Source organism: Physeter macrocephalus, chromosome 1 (assembly GCF_002837175.3).
Source record: "Physeter macrocephalus isolate SW-GA chromosome 1, ASM283717v5, whole genome shotgun sequence".
Lineage (NCBI taxonomy): Eukaryota > Metazoa > Chordata > Mammalia > Artiodactyla > Physeteridae > Physeter > Physeter macrocephalus.
Genome location: NC_041214.2, coordinates 88,528,002 through 88,549,018, shown reverse-complemented (window position 1 = coordinate 88,549,018; position 21,017 = coordinate 88,528,002). Strand labels below are relative to the sequence as shown.

The following is a 21,017-nucleotide window of genomic DNA, read 5'->3' as shown; positions in this document are numbered from 1 at the left end:
CAGAGCACAGAGGATTTTCAGGGCAGTAAAATTATTCTGTATTGTACCATAATGGTAAAAATGTCATTATACATTTGTCCAAACCCATAGGATGTACACCAGCAAGAGTGAATCGTAATGTCAACTATGGACGATGATGTGTCAAGTTAGATTCATTGATTGTGACAAAGGTACTTCTTGGGGGTGGGGCTCTCAGGATGTCGATAGTGGGGGAAACTGGGGTGGGAGCAGTGTGCAGGCAGGGAGTATATGGGACCTCTCTGTACTTTCTGCTCAGTTTTCCTGAGAACCTAAAACTGATCTAAAAAGTGTATTAAAAATGACAACAGTGTTCAAGCATTTTATTAAATCAGGTAAGGAATCTCCACATTGTTGCACATACCAGATTGTATACAATTATAAGGGCATATCACTTGTTTACAAAGACACAGCTGAGCAGTAAGTTGACAAGTCTAATAAACCATGTTTAGCCAACTAAAATTTCAAGAACATTCAAAAGGAAACACAATAAAGGTCATGCAAGTTCTAGAATAGTGAATCATGACAAAGCTCACTCATTTTATGCTTTACCTTCAAAATGCACATGACATCTAAAACCAGAAAAAATCTGAAGACCAGTTGGTTGTCACTAGTCAGATACACATTTCATTCAGGAATATTAAGCCCCTTACCACTTACTGACTTTTTTGATTGTAAATAACTTAGTCCTAACTACAGAAAAGTTTTGAAGAGATGTACTATTGTAAAATGTATGCCCATTGTTCATAATATGCCTTGAAGTCACTGAACTTTCATTAAAATACGATAAAGCATGATACTCAAACCAGGAATCCCAGCTATGACCTTTTCACTTACCACTAAATATCAGTTCAAGATAAAACACTGTAAAGACTAAAATAGACTGTGAATGGTCAAATCAGTGAGACTGTATTAATCTACATCTATTTTAACTTACATAAATGACATTCAGTTTAAGAATCTGAAGAGACCCTATGGACTTTTTCTTAGGTGACAGTATTGAACTGCCTTAGAACAAACAGCTGATTATCAATCAGGTTTATAATGATGGCTGAGTAGAAAATAAAGTCCTAACTGATGTAGCTTCAAACTTAATTTGTTCACATCTATGTTTAACTTATAACCACCAAATCCTAATGGTTGGGGAGACATGATCAAATACCTTTCTGCAAGCTTCATCTCCCCACACCCTCTGCTCGTCCCTCCCCCCGAAACACCTATATAAGTTTCCCCTGCTTTAAGCTAAAAGGTCAATTCTGGATTCAAACTTGTATGAACTAAGTTTATAGGAGATAACATGCAAATAAGGGGATAAAGTTAAATTCATTTGACAACAGCAAACATTATAAATGTATGCTACTATCCCGCTAAACAGAAGACCTGGGGAAACCACAAATATAACAAAACACAATGTTAGGTTTAAAAACAAAGACCCTTGAAGGAAGTAATTTTATTTTACAGTGGCTGAAGTTATCCACCAAATGCTTAATGACCTCCATGTTTCTGCAACTAAAACTAAAAGAGAATTATAGGGAGTTGGGAATACATGTTAGATACTAACGATCTTCAAGCTTTGAAGACGTCATTGCATGAAGAAAATTATGGGAAACACTGTTCCCGATAATTACGTACACCCTTAGTGTAACATATGGAGATCACTGTCTCCGATATAGACACTGTGGTAGGCAAAAACTACCTTGTTCTTTAAACATTATGGAAGACACTGCTCCCGATAATGTGAGTTAGGTTTGTGACAAAGGTACTGGAAATTTTGCAAAATTCGAATTAAAGTTACACCTTGGATAAATTGAGCTGTAAAATTTTGCATGTATGAGTACGATCACAGCTTTTAAGTGACATTAATTTATAACTTGGTCACAATTCACTGCATTTAGGGGAACCGCTCTTTTTATCTGGTTAGCTAAATAGAAATTTAACTTGATTAGCAACCAATAATTAAATTTAATTCTTCTCCAAGACTTAGCTTTATAATTTTATTTGGCTTGCGGTTGTTTTCTAACACGTGTAAGTGTCGACCACAAATGCAAAACTTCCAGTATCTGTTGGGTTCTATTAGCAGATGCTGCTATTATTTTAAAAAAAAAACGACAGTATAACTGTCATAATTATGGAAGGCACTGCTTCCGATAATTATCTTCTATAAAAAAAACACCATTTATAGTGAACTCTGTCACTGATAAATAAACAATAAATATCTCAGTGCCAAAATGACAGGAAGCTTTTCCAAAAAATTAACACTTTGGCCAAAATTTGGCAGTGTGTTCTTTAAAGTCTGACGAACTGAGTTTGAAATTAAACACCTAAAACTTGGTTCTCTTTCAAAATACCTTGGAAAAAACTAAAACAAAAAACTAACAAAGGTTTATGGGACAAGGGACAGAGGAAGAGAAAATATACTAGGTCTTTGGCTTCTGGTCTCCTCTTTTCAAACAAACATAATCTTGAGGTTAACACATTAAGGCCTTACTCCTGTGATAAACAGTTGAGCCTCCTTTTATGCAGCTGAAGGACCTCTATTTCAGACCTCACTGGCAAGAAAACAAGTCCCATCTCTTCTGAAAGTGAACTGTTTCACTTTCAGATGTGGAAACGAGCTAAATCCTTAAAGAAGACAGAGATCTCATGTGGAGAGTAAAGCCTTACAGCCTGGGATCTCCTATCTAGCATCCAGTGAAGGTGGAGGATCCCTCTAAGCTACCACTTTCCACCTTCCTCCTCCATTCAAAAGATACCAGTTCATGTACTTAGGATTTAGAACAATAGTTCACATAACTGGTTCTGACTTTTTCATAACTGTAACAGGAAAGAGGCAGTTACCATTACAAAGCACTTAAAACTCTAGAGATAATCAGAGAAAATATTCTATTGTTTTTAAGTGGTTAGTCACTTTAACTTGAAGTGCAGGTACCTACCCTGTATTAAAAGCTGCTGCCTAAAGACATCTAGTAGTACCAAGACTGGGTAGAATTTTAACAATATTAGGTTTTGTAGCCCTACTGAAAATTTAGCACAACCAACACAAGTCTAGGAACCACACTACCTTGATGTTCTTATATAAGTTATAGGTATCACATTTAAAATTCGTTGTCAATGTCCCAGATGTCACCAGAGAGGGCATTTGCAGCTCCCTGAATAGTCCAAGTTGCTAGAGCCAACTGGTTTTTCAACAGTGTTTGATTAAAAGCACCGTTATTTTTCTGCCGCAGCTTCAAGTGCTCTAGTAAAGCTGACAGAGTGTGAGAGCCAGAGCCCCAGAAGATATGTCGGAAAGGAGACTCTCTTGGAGATACGTAGGGTGACAGGAAGTGATATTCCACCTACGAAAACAAAACATACAAGGGAGCTTACACAGTGCTGTGACTTTTGTTGTGAGGAATGGACCTGATGATAGAGTAAAACAACTGTCATTCTCTCACATCAAATGTTAAAATTTCCCTGAATTTAAGAATGTTGAGGGCTTCCCTGGTGGCACAGTGGTTGAGAGTCCGCCTGCCGATGCAGGGGACATGGGTTTGTGCCCCGGTCCGGGAGGATCCCACATGCCACGAAGTGGCTAGGCCCGTGAGCCATGGCCACTGAGCCTGCATGTCCAGAGCCTGTGCTCCGCAACGGGAGAGGCCACAACAGTGAGAGGCCCACATACCGCAAAAAAAAAAAAAGAATGTTGAGAACAGGCTACTAATCTTCTAATGTTAAAATTGTAAAGCAAGTTGTCAATTCCTTTGTAAACTCTATAACTGCATTGGTTTTTTTTTTTTTTTTGGTCGGAGCCTATATAGGGTAGGTTTACAAGTGTCCACTGTAATGCAGTCTTCTGCTTCTTCCAAGCAGACTAGGCTAAAAGCAGCTAATAAATTAAACAGAAATACAGAGAAAATGACAGCTAAAAACCATTAATGATACCTTCTTTAAAATGTTTTTAAAGCCTAAAAAAGTTAATACGAGGTCAAATGTCTTTTGTATTTCCAGTTTAGATATGTTGGCTTTATACCTTGCTAATAAGTAAAACTTAAAATTTGTGCTGAATTCTAAAGCAGCACAGGATTCTAGGCTCCTGGAATTATTACTCTACTTTTTAGAAACACAAGATTTACCAATTAAAAATGCACATACATGGGCTTCCCTGGTGCCTCAGTGGTTGAGAGTCCGCCTGCCGATGCAGGGGACGCGGGTTCGTGCCCCGGTCTGGGAAGATCCCACATGCCGCAGAGCGGCTGGACCCGTGAGCCATGGCCACTGAGCCTGCGCATCCGGAGCCTGTGCTCCGCAACGGGAGAGGCCACCACAGTGAGAGGCCCGCGTACCGCCAAAAAAAAAAAAGAGAGAAAAAATGCACATACTTGAATTCCTCCTTTTCTAAGGGTTTACGTACTTTCATGATACGGTCATTGATCTCCCTCATGACAAATCTGTTTGTTCTCTCAGCATTCTTATAATCTGTTGTTAGTCTAGACGTAGCACGGAAGAAGTCTCCACGAGCAGAATACAGCCACTGTAGACTCAGACCCATCTCCTGAAGCAGAAAGACATTAAACTCACTATTTATTAGACGTTATATTTCTAAGGATGTTATTCTATATACCTTTCTAAATTTAGGTGTACTAACTGAAATGATTCTGATAAAAGGGGGTGAGACTCACAGACAAGCTCAAGCCAGCAAAAGCTAGACTTAACCATCTTGTACAGGAGGTTCCAAGCTCTATAAACTCATAACACACTCATATTTAAGCTCAGCAGATAGTACAATTATCCATTCTTAGTCTCATAAGAAAACCATCCTCATCAAGAAATGTAACATAATGTACTTAGTAAAAGTGTATAATCCTGTGTAGTATATTCTTTCCAGTTCAATTTCCCTTTGGTGGCAAACTTCAAACATTTTGGTTCAGTGAACTTCAAAATCTAGTTATTTCCATCTGGTAAGTCCCAGTTTCTGATCAGTTACAATTAGTTTCAAGTAAGCCAATCCTAATAATTAGGATTCGGTTATCAATGATTTACTTCATTTAAGGGATCTGTTAAATTGACTTCTAGTACCATAAAAACCACTTATTAATATTAATTTGGTTTTATCAAATGTTTGAATATTAGACACAAAGGATCAACACTAAATAACACTTTAACCACTGGCTATGTTCTCTCTCCATCCATGTCATCTCTGCAAGGCACATGTGGCCCAAGCTCACAGGTTCAGAGTCATAGTTGAGATCTTTATATTCTCTAGGCCCAACTTCTTTACGGTTGCTTGGAATACATGAATGAGAGAAAGCTTAACACCATTTTAGATTCTGAAAGACTTGCTGTGGTCTATCCTATGTCTATAACCTTCAGCCTCCCAACTTCCCTTTCAAATGAGTTATGGATTCTAAGCAAAATTATACTTCAGTTCACTTTAGAACATACTTTGGCTACCAATCATGCTGCCTAGGAACAGCTAAACATTATTCTTCAAACTGCTTGATACTTCAGCAGTAAGAACCTGATTTTAGTTAGTGCTCACCTTTATGTCTGCTCTGAACTGGTTCATTTCTCTCACAAACCCAAGTATTTTGTCATTATACATCTCATAGTTCAGGTTCAATTCAACATCATGGGTAAGTTTAATCAAAAGCAGACCGGCTACTTCTGCTGCTGCACGTGCCATTTTGTTCAACTGAGGAACATTCTGATTCAGTACCTCATAGGTATCCATGGGAGTACCCAAATAAGGGTAATCTGTGTCCTGGAAAACAGAGGTAGGTTAATGTACTCAGGTGGGTTATAAGACTAGGAACCTCACATTCTAGTTTACCCATCAAAGTAATAGTAACTGTAATTCTTCCTTTGCTTCTCATATATTCCTACTCCAACTTTATCTCTATTCCACTACTTTAAGAAGATACGGCTTTTGCTAGTTCCTCTGAACCTAGCCTACTCCTGGAATGATTAGTTTCTTCTCGGTTCCACAGAATCCCTGTTCTATCACATCACAGACCCTAAACAGATTGCTAGCCAAATTCCTTGAGGTTATATCCTTGTTCCCTTCTCTCTGGGAAGTTTGGCCCATATTAATGAGGAAAGAGGAGAGCACACATGAAATGTACTTTCAGTATAAAGTGTTACTTTTAGACAAAAATTTACCTTCTTCTTCATGCAGCATTCATCCATTCATACATGTTACCTTTCTAACAAGACCGTTTGATGCTCACAAGAACTTCTCTCCACTTTCACTGGACAACTTGAGTAGCTATTTCTTCAACTCTATTGCCTACCACTGTCCTCGGTGACAATCTCATTGCCAATCCTTTGGTTTGACCTCAATTCTTTACTTTCAGACTGTAAATATCTGTATTACCTATACCTCTGAACCAGCACTGCTAGGAATCATGAAGAAGTTTTTTTAAAAAAAATGACTTCTGAAGGTCAACAGAAATCATCCATAAGTTTCCTCAACCCTAGGACCTGACACTCAGTTCTTCCTAAAGTTCTAAATAGACATAATGACCAGATATTTCAATACCATTCATACTGTTGCTCTAGCAGTAAGTCAGGGGAATTCCAGCTATGTTAATCTCCAAATCCAGATCTCTCATCACTCCCTCACTTCACACTTTTCCGTCCTAGTTCCAGGCTAAAACACTCAGTGGTAAGAAGTCTGTTAAGGACCTGGCCTCTACTGGATCATCAATTTGATGCCGAAGTCAACAGCTTCCACCCTGACCCCCTATACTAACTCTGGGATCTCTTCACACCTCAGAAGAGCCTGCTACGAAGCTGGTTTTCCAACTCTAGCCTTCAGCACAGAAGCCTTCATCATGCTTTTTACTCTGCCTGGTTTTCAGTGCCTTCTAACTGGCTGTTGTACCAAGTCAATCTTGTTTTCCAGCTTGGTCAGTTCAAAGTTCTGTCTCTTAAAAATCTTACCCCTATTTGGTTTTTCTGCTTTTATCTATAATCCCTGCTTAAGAGACTAACATCTCAGGATGAACATCTACAACCATATTTCAACAGGCATCAAGAATAGTATTATCTTGTAGAACTTTGTTTGAAGGAAATATTCTATACTGCACTGTTCAATAGACAGCCTTGTTATTAAAACTCATCATACATAACTGAAGAAGTTTAACAAATAAACTCAAATGCTAACTAAGCTGAGATTAAAATTCTATCTTAAGACTGATAATAAGGGAGATTACAATAACTGCATGTATCTAACTTCTCAAAACATACTAAGCACTCTAGGAAACTTGGCCTCAAAACTGATGAAACAAGATCTAAGATATAATGCCATAGCATTCTTCAGACTTACCTCACAAAAACAGAAAGAGACTGCTGGGATTCCAGAATATGCAAGGAAGGGGAAAGCAGCATTATCAAAAGAAAGTTTCTCGCTGCAAGAAAAGCAGGAATGTGTTTTTAGAAAGTTATCTAAAGAAAAAGACTGTGCTACATGCAACCCTACCCCACCCCCAAGTAAATTTTAACTCACTGCAAGGTTATGTTTAAACCTCTACCTAACACAGTAGGTGCTACTTATTGAGTGACTCTGCTTTTCTATTAGCTATTCATTCACTTTTCTCAACTTACACTTTGTTGATCCAGTTGCTGTCCCGATATAGAGAGAGCCCAGTAACTGGATGTTTCACCTATAAAATAAGGAATTATTTTTTCATTACAATGAACCTTTCTGGACTTATTCATTCAGGCTAGTCACTAACATTTTTCTCTATAAACATTTATTAAAAATATTAAACTTTTTATTATATCTTCTTGAAAAAAATTTAAGACAGTTAAAACAATCCCAAATTTCTGAAGTTACTTCTACTAGGCTCGTGCTGTTAGTTCCTCTAGTTATGGTGCGAAAAAAAAAGTTTTCCTTCTTAACATTTTAAAGGTGACTTCACCACAGTTTTAAAAGCCCTCTCTAGTCTTTATGATCTGCCTATCTTCTTTCTGGTTTCTTCCTTCCAGCACATTTTATACTACTGCCAGCCTAACCTGCAAGCACATTACTGCTCTGTTGGAGACCCTATAGCAATCCCTAGTTTCCCATGGGATCAAGGTCAAGTTCCCCGACCCTTATTTCTCTCCAACTTCAGTCACTCCAATATATTGTCTCTAATCCCATCAGGGAAACTTTGTTCCTCACTCATTCCCATGTCTGCTTTTATTCAATGACTATCTCATCTGGCCTTCTTATTTAAGTCTCAGGTATGGTTCAAGTTCATTTAAACCTTCCTTAACATTCTGACTCTATAGATAACTTCCTTAACTCTCTGACTCTGACTCTGTGGGCACCTACAGTTTAAATATCAATGTTTTTCATCTTAATTTTTTTTTTTTTTTTTTTTCGGTACGCAGTCCTCTCACTGCTGTGGCCTCTTCCTTTGCGGAGCACAGGCTCTGGACGCGCAGGCTCAGCGGCTATGGCTTACGGGCCTAGCTGCTCCGCGGCATGTGGGATCTTCCCGGACCGGGGCACGAACCCGTGTCCCCTGCATCGGCAGGCGGACACTGCGCCACCAGGGAAGCCCCATCTTAATTTTTTGTCTAATTTACATTACACTTTCATAAGTAGGTATACACTCACATCTCGCATCGTCTTCTCAATAAGCGAATACAACAGTGGGCTGGAAGAAACTTTGAACTTGCTGGTACCTGCAAAGAGATTATTTTAACATTGCTCCTTCTTTAGTCAAGCAATTTGCACACTGCTACTGCTATAAAACTACTTGGCAAACAGGAAGATAATAACCTAGATCAGTGGCATATACAACAACTATCCTCTTAATGAAGTAGATTAAAAAATGGTTGAGTCAAGCTCTTTCATGACTGGTAACCCTAATTTCACTCAACTGAAGCTCTTACTCCTTGAGTTTGCATATCTAATGTTAATGACTTGTTTTTCTGGTACCTTTTTGGTTCACCCATGTTAGGGCAGACATCTGTTAGCTACAGTAAGCTTGCTATATTCAATACATTCTCCTGCAAAGGTAAAATGGCAATAATGACTAATCTAATAAAATTTAGTTTAATTGTAATGCCTTCCTCTTTATTCCCAAAGTAGACATTTCATTACTCTCCAGTTCATCCAAGTTATTCAGCCAGTTCATCTACTAGCTACATCTGTACTTTAAATAACACCGAACTCTTTCAGAAGTTTGATTATCTTGTATTTCTATCCATGATGCCACAATCTAGCAAGTTGTGAATTAGTCTCTAGAATTAATACCATTCTATTGGTATGGTTTAATTCCTTCTGGTCCAAAGTAGAGAACTAGTGGTTCTCAAACTTTAGTGCAACTGAATCACCTAAAGCACTTGTTAGAACACAGTTTGCTGGACACTATGCTCCAGATTCTGATGCAAAAGGTCTGGGGTAGGGCCTGAAATTTTGCATTTCTAACAGTTCCCAGGTGATTCTGATGCTGCTGATCTGGGACCACATTAAGACCATTGCTCTAGACAAGGCAGTCTGTACCCATTCTATAACTTAATCCACTATTTAAAAAGAAGCTAAGTCAATCTTTTGATCTGGTTATATCCAATGTAAATCGTAAAAAGTAACAAGTGCTGCTTTAGAAAGCTTTCTTCTACTAGTCTATAAGTAGTTTATAAATTTATAAACGGCTAATGAAAGGATACTTACCAAGAATAGCTTTATCCAGGTTAATGTAAGTGAAAGCTTTTAAATGCAAGGAGGCAAGGTATCCCTAGAAGAGAAGGCAAAATACAAATGTACTAATATGTATTAACTTAATTATCACAGACAGTAGCTATTATTAGGGATTTCTGTTTAAGTCTGGATTCTATTGAAACTAAATATACAAAGGTAAAAATGATATAATCACATTTAAAAGAGAATGGTTTCTGGAGGACAGCTTAAGCCAATACAAGTTCGAGTGCCCATTCTGGGTATGGATGATATATAGATAATACCTCTAGCCATTCAGTGGCACCAATAGCTCCGAAGTCTCCACCACTCCAGCTGGCAAAGACAATGCTCCTGCTGGGTTTAAACTGACCTAAAAGACAACAAAAAGTTAGTTTTGTCTTGGTAAAGGTTATAGGTAGGTAACTGACTTAAGATGAAATCAGAAACTTCTAATTCAAGACTGCAGATTCAGAAATATTTCTTTTCCTTTTGAGGCCCCAGGTGAAAGAACCAAAAAAAGAAATAGAAATAAAATTTTAAAGTAATATAGCAAAGAACAGGATAGGAGATCATTTGCAAATAAGATCTTAAGTACATAGTAGGGACCAGCTTCCTAGACCTCACTCTTTTACACTCCATTCTTTGAGTCCCTTATAACTTCCAAACCAAGAGATATTTGAAATCACAGCCAAAGTATCTTCTTTGAAAACAATTTGCCTAGAGGTAAGTCACTTAAAACACTAGATTACTTTAAAAACAACTGTTTGAAATAAAATTAAAACTCACAAATTTAAGTTTAGGAAAGAGTGAGTTTTCAGAGAAATTACATTAATGACAGCTCCTTTGGGGGTTTTATGTGCCACTACCCTCCATCCCTCCCCCTCCCCTGGGTATGTACTTTTCTGCATTAATGTACTTTTGTATTAAAGTTAAGCACTGCAACTTACCCTATGACCCAAAGATTCATGAATGTGATGGGGGTTTGCATGTGGGTGGGTATAAAGGAGTGGCAAGTACTATGGGAGAAAGGCTTGAAAGGAAGCCTTTCTTACATAAACAGATTATATACTATATAATATTATATACTTATAAATCAAATATATAAATACATATTCTATGTTGTATTTATAAATATTTAAGTTATATATTATCATTTTATAACAAAACTATAGAACATTAGTGCAAAGATATGACACTGCTTGCTTTCAAATAGATTCCTTAGGGACCACGTTAGATTTGCCGTATCATTCTGGATATGTCAAACTAAGAATTTAGGGCCCAATATAATGCTTTCCAGCATCTCAAAGAAACTCATGATTCCCAGTACAATGAAGACACTGCACAGAAAGCTGTTTCAAAGTCAAAGGCAGATACAACAAAAGACAACCTGCTTTGTACTTAAGAATTCAGGGTCTAACACAAGTGAACCATAAGAATATAGGCAAAAGTGAGCAAAGCATATTATAACATTTAGAAATACAGTACATAGATGTTCACGTTCTCAAAATTGGTACTCTACCTTTTAAGACCATATCGGAAAGTATCTGGGCAAGTTTCAATAGTAGACTTGTTCCTACACTGGACTTTGCAGCTCCAGGACCCCAGGCATCCCTCTGGGCCCCTACTATAACATAGCGATCTTAATTTAAAAAAAAAAAAAAAAAAAGATAAATTATACAATCAGCTTTTAAACTGTTTTCTAATATTGAAGTCTAGAATAAGCACGTTAGTAGAAGGGTAAAAATGCAGTATATGTATCAAGGGTGAGAGAGCCTTCCTTCAGATCTGACTTAGGACTCCAGGGATTAAAAAATTCACATGACAATACTGATCTCTTTTCCTTTATTCATACTGCTACTCTTTTTTCTACATTACCGATAAGGTTACTCACTGACTACTTATTTGTGCTAGTTGTCTAATAAGCACAGAAGTCCAAAGGCTTTACTTACCAAATATTATTATTTGATGGCATTCAGATACATTGGCAGACTACAGCCTGCATGCCCATACTGTCCATGGCTATTTTTATGCTACAATGGCAGAATTGAAGAGTTGCAATGGAGACTGTAGGGCCTGCAACATGTTTATTATTTGCCCCCTTAAGAAGAAATTTGCTTACCTCTGGTCTGTTTAATAACTTACAAGAGATTTTCTAGTCATAATGGTCAGTTTTTGACAAGTTAATTTCCTAGGGCCTTATTACCTCCCGCGAAAACTGACACGTGAACAGTTCACTTTAGGACAGATAAGATTTAGCATTTCAAGAAACCAAGCCAAGTCAGCCTTCCTGCACTCCCTCCCTCTGGCCACATGCTTAAGAGTAAGGAAAACAAAACAAACAAAAAACCGCCAAGGATCTTTACCTGGTTCTTCAAAGCCCTTAATAACTCCAAAGATGTTAAAAATTCTTATCTCTTTCAGCACATTGTTCACAGTGAGCTTCACATTCTTGTTCTGTGAGGATATCAGCTTACATGAAGAGTCTATTCCCCAAATAGAAGGACAGTCTCCTTCCATATTTCTAGAAGTAGAAAACAGAGATCAGAGTTCTGAGTTATTGTTAACCTCCCCCCAGTTTACAAAATCAGTCCTTCCTACTGTCCAGTAAAGTTCTAGGTTAAGAGGACATATAAATAGAACATACAAAATTATTCACTAGTGGCCAAACATTTGTGTTTTACTCTGATCTGTAGGCGGCCATTTGAAAATCATGAGTTACTTCCTAATTTAACCAATGTTTTCTAAAAAATGTATTGCCTATCCCATCTGATGTGTGCCTTTCTGCCAGAGACATAGCTACAATTTACATCTGAAATAGATTCCAAGATGGACTCGGAAGGAAGTTCTTATACATAAAAATCCATTAATATATTCTGTTTCCTAACTCTCCACTAACAAGGGTAGTATACATTCTTATTTCACTTAAGAAAGAATACTCTCATGCTGCTGGTAGTTAGGTTAGATATCTTCACCTATCTGATTCCTCATGTGTTATCCAAACACTGACTACTCTAAAAGGGCTTACTTACATAAATTTGTCAAAACATCATTACTCCCCACTATACAAGAAGATAAGGGGCTGGCTTCACAGGTTAGGAAAGACTTGTAGATGGTAGGAAGAATTAGCTGATTCTAAGTTTGGTTTTAGTCAAAAAAGAATCATCCATTACAAAAACCTCTTAAACAGCATTATTAATAGCCATATAGGATATCTGAAAGTCCTTACATGTAGATGGCTCTTCATTGGATACCAATAACCCTGCTAAGTAGAATATACTTTATAGCTATCCAATTAAAGAAACATGATCAATGGGGTTAAGAGTGACTTGTTCTATGTCACATAGCAAATAAATGCTCACATGAGTTTTGAAACTAGACTTACATCCCATGCCAATACCAGGTGGGAAATATATCCAGATCAAGATAAAAATTAATGACATGTACTCTAATCAGACTGAGTTCTATTTCTAAAGAGGGATACTAATATACTAGGGAGATATCCAGAAGGACTAATTATGACTATAAAGCATCTGGAAACTGTCATGAGAACTGAGGATATTCAATCTATAGACAAGGAAACTTGAATCATTCTGTTGCTTAAAAAGAAAATCCAGAACTAATGAGTGTTCCAGGGAATAAGGTTTCAGCTCAATACGAATTCTTACAGATCTCCAATAACTGAACGGTTTGCCATAGGTAACAAAATGGTTTATTTACCACAGGAAGTACTTAAGCAGAAGCTATGCTGGGAATATTACACAAGAAATTCACCGGGTGGTTTGAACAAGGACTCCTTGAGTTTATAAATCCAATGTCTATTATTAAGATCACTTTATGGAGGAAAAATTTCATTTTTATCTACACCAAGTTAACAGCTAACCATCCCCCAAATGTCCAAAATGTGGAAAATTATAGCCAATTGTTTTAAGATTTTATCAAATCAACAAATTATTATTATTTCTCCCTAATCATAAAACCTGACCCTGCATTACAGTTTTCAAATAAGAACTTACTGAAATAGCTTTTCTGCACCAGCTCTGGAAATTGTTTGGACAGGTATGTTAGGCAATCCTGATGACTGAGATGGTGGAAACTGAGTGTGATTGAAAGAAGGGAATCCAGGTGTGTAAGGGTCACCTGTTCCCAGATGAGCCTAGTAAAACAAAAGAATAATTAGCTCAGGCATTTATTCAAGAAATCCCTATAAGATTCAAATTCAGTATGGGGCTATAACCTGAGTTTAGTTTAGCACCTTAAAGTCTGAAAGTCTGAGTGGTTCTATAATATGTGACTCTTATTTTTATATGGCATATGTCAAATTCTCAATTCAAGATACTATTGATAAAGTACTTTTAGCAATAAGTAATAATTAGGTCTCAAAGTCATGTAATTCATCTTCTCACTTACTGCTAAAACTCTCCAAGGGAAAAAGAGTATTTAAGGATGGCACAGTTCTCTTTCTATTAATGTAGATGGAATCCAGCAACAATTTGGAGAACCCAGTAACTCATTTACTCAAGAAATAAAAACTCACATGTCCGAAAACTGGAAGATCTGCATTAACAATGGGAAATTTAGTCTGGTCCATGTATATCAAGACACCAATTGCATTTAAACTTTCAGCATTTGCAGCCTAAAGAAAAACAGGTAACGCTCAGAAAATGAAGATCTAATCAACAAAAATTAGAAGAATACATACTGAACTTATACTGAAAGACAAAGGGTTACAGCAGACTACACCAGTACTCCCAATGTTTCAAATAGCTTATATGTTTAGAAAAAAATACTTGCCTTAAAATTTAACTCTTTTAAAAAAAATTTAACTGAAATTTTTAACGAGATAATTGTAGATTCATTTGCAGTTTTAAGAATAGAGATCCATTGTAAACTTTGCCCAGTTTCTCCCATTAGTCAAACTTTGCAAAACTATAATGTAACAGCCTGAATATTAACATTGATACAATACAATCCACCAATATTATTCAGATTTCCCCAGTTTTACTTGTACTTATTTCTGTGTTTGTGTGTATTAAGTTCTAAACAATCAAAATATTGAATAATTAGTTTTAATACCACAAAGATCCTTCCCAATGCCATTTGATATCCACATCCACTTCCTTTCCACCCTCAACTCCTGGCAACCACTAACCTAACCTCTCCTCCATTTCTAAAATGTTGTCATTTCAAAAATATTATATACTCAAAAAGCTAAACAGAGTTACCATATGACCCAGCAATCCCACTCCTAGGTAGATACACAAGAGAATAAGAAATATCTATTCACATAAAAACATGTAAATGAATGTTTACTGTAACATTATTAATAAAGCCAGAAAGTGGACACAGCCTGAATGTCCATCAGTTGACAAGTAGCCAAGCAAAATGTGGTATATCCATACAGTAGAATTCTATTCAGCCAAAAAAAGAAATGAAGTACTGATTAATGCTACAACATGGATGAACCTTGAAAACATTATGCTAAGTGAAAAGAAGCCAGTCAAAAGATGCAAAATATTGTATGAGTCCATTCATATAAAATGTCCAGAAGAGGCAAATCCATAGAAACAGTAGATTAGTGATTGCCAGGGACTAGGAGGAGGGGGGAATGGGGAGTGACTGCTGCTGGGTATGGGGTTTCTTTAGGGGACAATGAAAATATTCTGGAATTTAGATCATGGTGATTGTTGCACAACCTGTGAATATACTAAAAACTGGAACTATACACTTTAAAGAGCAAATTTTATAGTATGTGGATTAAATCTCAATTTAAAAAGTAAAAAAGAGGGCTTCCCTGGTGGTGCAGTGGTTAAGAGTCCGCCTGCCGATGCAGGGGACACGGGTTCATGCCCTGCTCCTGGAAGATCCCACATGCCGCGGAGCGGCTGGGCCCGTGAGCCATGGCCGCTGAGCCTGCGCGTCCGGAGCCTGTGCTCCGCAACGGGGGAGGCCACAACAGTGAGAGGCCCGCGTACGGCAAAAAAAAAGTAAAACAGAAACAATTCAATGTGGCTGCACAACAAAGTTTAACTAACTCTTAAGGAGAGTTCAAAAGATAAGAGAAATAATAAAAACCCATCCAAAACAACCACTGTCTTTCCATTCTAAGCCCTGGGTAGGTGACTTTTAATTTTCCTTTTTATAAAAAATAGTTATAACTGAATTATATATATATAATATATTCTATATATAACTCAGTTACATAGACACAATTTAAACTTCTTCACTTAAGCATTTCTGATTACTGCATTTTTATTGAAAGATAACGACTGCAAAATACTCCAAGTGGATATGCCAGTTTTGGAAGTATTCTATAACTTTAGATAGCTGGAACTTATTTGATTTGTAGAGTACTTTAATAAATTATATTATCAGGTATGAGAGTTTAAGACAGCTGGTTTTCAGAATATAAGAAAATTAACAATACCATTTAGCTGAAGAATGTTATGATACCAATGTATTTAATAACTCATACTCACCTTTTCAGCAAAAGTAATTTTCCCTGCTCTAACAATCACTAAAGATCCATTCACAGGCATATTTAAATCCTCAAAGTCTTTTTTAGTGCCAAAATTAGCATGGACCAGTTTACCCTAGAATAAAGACATTAGATTCAATGAGCATTATGGTATTAGAAGAGCGACAGAGTCTGCCACCAAATATTTTACAGGTCAAACTCAAGAGAGAAAACCAAGAGAGAAAAAAAAGAAGGCCAAGGCCAGGAAAGAATATATGAGAGTTCTAAAGTCAAAACTGGTCAGGGTTAACAGGAGTGAAGTCAAGATTTCTGGTCTCCTATATTCATGCCATTTATTATCTTATGATGCCTTTAATTAACATTGATTATTTACATCAATTAATTTACATTGCTTCAGATATTTGGGGGGAAGAGAAAGGATAATAAGATATTCTTAAGCAAAGAGACATCTATCAATATAAATATGGTAGGCTAGCCAAGGCAGTACCAATTACATAATGTTCCCACACTTGAACTCCAGACAATTGAGGACATAAGAATTAACTAAAAGTTCTGATAATAAATCCATCCAAAAATTGTTTTATAATAAAATGACTTGCATAGATCAACTTGTAGATGTTTTTATAAGCTGTTATCATAATGCTCCTAAACTCTAACGGAGTTCAGACGTACAGCTATAAACTGACATTAACAACCAAATATCTAAATATAGAAAGCTCACAGGTGAACCAAAACTCTCCACCTTCTTTAACAGAACAATCTACCCACCTCCAAACCACTGGCTTGTGGGTGGCCTGGGAAAGTGATACAGCACAGGTAAACCAGGAAGGCAGGGAACAACCCTAAAACTTCATTTGGCTCAGAAGGCAGTTTTTAGATAGACCCCAGCATATAAATATGTGGTTTTTAACCTAAAAAACCTAGATAGATCTATCTAGCTGTTTTTTAATTTCTATAGTAGTTTGGCCATATTTGCCTACATTTTAAAAGATCAAGCATCAAAGAACCAAACTGAGATCAGACTCCAGCTGAGACGGTTATTTATATCTGTCCCCACATAAGGGGGTACCTGATACATGAATTCATTCAGTAAATACTACCATGTGTCAGGCACTGTCCAAGACTCTGGGACATAGCAGAACATGAAACCAACCCCTAGCCCTTCGTGTAGTTTACATTCTCGTGTGGAAACAAGTAAATAAAGTCAGGTGCTGTAAGTACTAGGAAGAAAAATAAAGCAGGATAAGGAGAAGTGATTAGAGGAAGGACATTTTTGATCAGATAATCAAGGAAGACTTCCCTAGGGAGGTAATGCTGGGAAGAGACTTGCACAGAGTGAAGGAAGAAGCCATGCTAATATTTAAGGGAAGAGTGGGCCAGGCAAAGGGAAAGGCGGTTTCTATAAAGGCCGTGAAGTGGGAGCATGCTTGAGTTTGAGAGTTTGAGGAACAGCAGGGAGGTTAGAGTGGCCACAGCAGAGTGAGCAAAGAGGGGAGCAGGAGAATTACTCAGGGCCTTGCTGACCAAGATGAGGACTGGGGATTTTATTTTAACTGTGGCATAGGAGGGTTGAGAACAAAAATATCCCAAGGTCAGTTACATTTTATGAGTAAATTTATACTAAGAACAGTAAAGACAATGAGTTTTTGAGCTATTCAACAGGGAAAAATGTCTCACGCACGGTTTTGCCTTACTCACAGTAACTGTCGTAGCCTTACTATACGCCACATAACCCTCGGGATTCTCCACCTGGTACACCATACTGTTGCTGCCGCTCTTATTCACTATGGTCACCGAGTTGTGAGCATTGCTAAAAAAAGATTAAGTTAAAATGAAGCTAAGGCATTCCTGAGAAACAAATTAAATGGATTTAATACATTTAGCATTTGACTTGCACTATTTATTTTGAAGGTCTTTGCTATAATTAGCACACCTGAGAATAGCTACTTCTTATAAAATAAGGTTACCATCTTTCAACATACCTGCCTTTGACCTGAATCTTAACAAAATGTTCATCATGCCAGGCTTTGCTGAGTTTAAGTTCACGGAACTGATTTTCAATGTAAAAAGCAAGGCTTTCATCTTTTTGAGATCCAGCCTCACGAGGGACATAAGAATTTTCATTCAGCATCCTGGAGGAAAAAAAGTCACTGTTACATGAACTTAAGTTTAACCTAAAATAAACATTGAACTCAAGTATCAAGCAAATCGTTTTAAAAGCATAACTCAAAAATATAAATTAACTGTGACCCCCAAATCCTGGATTAACCAGATAGAGACAAGCTTAGAAGAAAAAAAATGTGTGCCCATATTTTAGGGAATTTGTGACTTCAAACTTGTTAAAACCTCTTTATCTGATGTATCTGCTTAGGGTAATTTTAGGGGAAATGAGTAGCTTCCAGAAGATCTGCTATAAGCAAAATGAAAGATAGTATTACTACTGGTGAACTCAAGATGTACAGCTTCAATTTTCACTTTTTTGAAGCATTCTGAACACCCTGGAAGCAAAACTCCTCTTCGTTCTGCTTTCTTTCCCATGACTCTTTGTAAATATGTACATCATATTAGTTATATGATCTTTTTTTGGATAGACCTTATCCTCACTTTATCCATAATGCCTAATATACAGTATACACAGAAGTATTCACCAGATGAAGTAAAAAATGCCAAGATTTCTAATTTAAAACCAAAAGAATTACTGTACCATTGAAACTGTAGGGGGCTAACAAAAGGTAAAAGATGATTTGTTCTTTACACAGAGTTAGATATGTGTCAAAAGAAGACCTTAAAAATCTAAGGACAAGGAACCTTAAGGACACTTCTTAGGGTATAGATTGAGTGAGAACCAGAAGAAATCAAGAAATACTAGAGACATATCAAGCTGGGCAGTCAAGTTAGTCCTGAACTAGAGGATGAAAAAGGCTACGGATGCCCTTATGGATAGTAGCAGGGCTCAGCATGACTTATAAAGGGTTGAGACGGAAAATCGGAGCAGAAGAAAGCCTGACAGCAAGCAACAGGCTACAAAGAACCAGACGACAAAAAGATCAAGAGCCTGTGAATTTTCTTAAAAAAAAGGAGAGTCCCCACAGAAATTCTAACATTTTTTCCTAACAACATAGTTTGAGTTCTTTACTGACTCTTTACCCTCTAACTGAACATGGGAAGTCTCGCCTATTCTATAAAGCTTTTCCTGCAGACTATCACCTTTGTTTTGTTCCACTGCACCTAATAATCAATATTTGTTTAGGCACGGAGGTTGAACTTGTAAAGCAGCTCAAGCTTACTTGATGGCACTGGTGAAGTCTATGGCATCCAGTCTCTTGGACAACATTGATTTGAGGTCTGCCCAAAATATGCGACGTGTTTCGGGGAGCTGCTCTTCTGTTTCGAAAGGTTCTGTCTCCTCTGTGCACGAAGGCTCTGTTCCTGCCGGTCTCTCACAATCGGCTTTTGGTTCTACACGTTTACAGTAGCCCAAGTAGCCAATCATAAATCCTAAGGATAAAAAGTTTCAGAGCTGAACTCATAGAATTTCATTTATAATCTATTCCTATAAGAACTGTTAATATTTTCAGCTAACCCTTGAAAATACTGGTTTTAATCAAATTGTAAGCCATTTGAAAGTAAGTAATGCATCTCCATTTTGTCTCTTTTAAACCAGTCAATCTATCATATAATAATCTTATTTTAAACAGTTACCTTTTCAAAGCAAAGGTACCTTTTCTTCCCCGAAGCCTTCCTTGAATCGTCAGGTCCAGGGTCTATGCTACAAATATCCTGTGCATATTTCTAGTATAACATTTGCACATTACACTGAAATGATTCATGTGTCTCTCTTCTCCCACCAGGTTAACCTCAAAGGCAGGTACAGAGTCTTAGCCATCATTGTATTCCTAGTGCCTTGCACAATGGCACATAAAAAGGTACGAAATAAATGTCTGCTGAGCTGGATGAACAGAATTCCTAGAGTTGGTGACAAGGAACATTTAAGTTTTGAATGGCCATTCTTACCAATCAAGAAAAAGATGATTACAGCAATAGTCCCATAGCAGATATATCCATTTAACCTTTTTGGTTTTCTGACATTGGTGTGGTTACCCCTCATGTTATTGTCAACATTTTCTTCTTCATCTACAGCTAGTTTCATCTCCACATGACTGTTATCACCATCTACTTGCCGAGCCAGACTAAACCGGGTATATGACAATGGTTCTCCACCAAACTGAGATTTAAAAAAGAAAAATGGACAGAGAGAAAGCATTATAAAGGAGAAGAAAGGGAATAGGGACAGTTAAAGAAAGTTTGGTGATGTGTTATACATATTATTGGGCCATTACTATGACTTGCTATACATTCTCAAGGAAAAAGAATTTCCCCCTTCAAATCAGCATTCTCCCCTGTGCCCAGTTCTGTCAATGGCAGATGAGGGCTGGATCACACACTGGCCTTCATCTCATTCAGACTTTTCATTCAGGGTTTCTGTTATGCATGTCTACTGGTATACAGTTTGACCAGTGCTTTCTTTAGTTCATCTTATCTACTTGATTGTCTCTCTGCCCTGAAACTTCTTACAAGATTTTCCATAATTAACTCAAGACTGAATATACCCTTCCTTTGTGAGATCAGTTATGCCTCAAGACCACCACTTCAAATATAAATGAATACCTGATGACAGCTTTGGGTATTATTTCCTGCTTACTGGGTGAAAGCCATCCTTGTATACTTCATATGCTTGCAAACTGGTGACAGAGAAATCTTTCTTACTGAAAATCTTACCAAGTTAGACAATGCTGATCTTGCTTGATCCATCATTGTGAGCTGCCACACAGAAGAGCCTAGTAGTAAAGTAGAGAATTAATATAATGA

The 21,017-nt window shown here is 37.2% G+C and overlaps 1 protein-coding gene and 1 long non-coding RNA gene across 6 annotated transcripts in view; one reads left to right on the top strand and one right to left on the bottom strand.

The window, feature by feature from the left end:
- The window catches only part of LOC102984765 (uncharacterized), a 29,803-nt gene extending 26,927 nt beyond the window's left edge, over positions 1-2,876 (top strand). For all 3 annotated transcript variants that reach the window (XR_008617305.1, XR_447947.4, XR_008617304.1), the window contains one exon: positions 91-2,876. This is a non-coding gene — a long non-coding RNA (uncharacterized lncRNA). The remainder of the gene's footprint in view (positions 1-90) is intronic.
- Positions 2,470-21,017, bottom strand: part of TFRC (transferrin receptor) — a 24,419-nt gene continuing 5,871 nt past the window's right edge. Inside the window, exons 2-19 of one of the 3 annotated variants that reach the window (XM_007110481.4) lie at positions 20,928-20,986; positions 20,163-20,373; positions 19,436-19,646; positions 18,131-18,280; positions 17,847-17,958; positions 16,150-16,263; positions 14,208-14,306; positions 13,687-13,826; positions 12,037-12,194; positions 11,193-11,312; positions 9,958-10,043; positions 9,668-9,731; positions 8,609-8,676; positions 7,606-7,664; positions 7,328-7,409; positions 5,540-5,761; positions 4,412-4,552; positions 2,470-3,356 (exon numbers count right to left, since the gene is read on the bottom strand). In XM_007110481.4, the coding sequence (XP_007110543.1) occupies positions 3,114-3,356; positions 4,412-4,552; positions 5,540-5,761; positions 7,328-7,409; positions 7,606-7,664; positions 8,609-8,676; positions 9,668-9,731; positions 9,958-10,043; positions 11,193-11,312; positions 12,037-12,194; positions 13,687-13,826; positions 14,208-14,306; positions 16,150-16,263; positions 17,847-17,958; positions 18,131-18,280; positions 19,436-19,646; positions 20,163-20,373; positions 20,928-20,963 (2,316 nt within the window). In that variant the 5' untranslated portion in view covers positions 20,964-20,986 and the 3' untranslated portion in view covers positions 2,470-3,113. Of the gene's footprint in view, positions 3,357-4,411; positions 4,553-5,539; positions 5,762-7,327; positions 7,410-7,605; positions 7,665-8,608; positions 8,677-9,667; positions 9,732-9,957; positions 10,044-11,192; positions 11,313-12,036; positions 12,195-13,686; positions 13,827-14,207; positions 14,307-16,149; positions 16,264-17,846; positions 17,959-18,130; positions 18,281-19,435; positions 19,647-20,162; positions 20,374-20,816; positions 20,899-20,927; positions 20,987-21,017 lie in introns of those variants that run through there. The other 2 variants (XM_028492733.2, XM_028492735.2) reach the window with 2 other exon arrangements.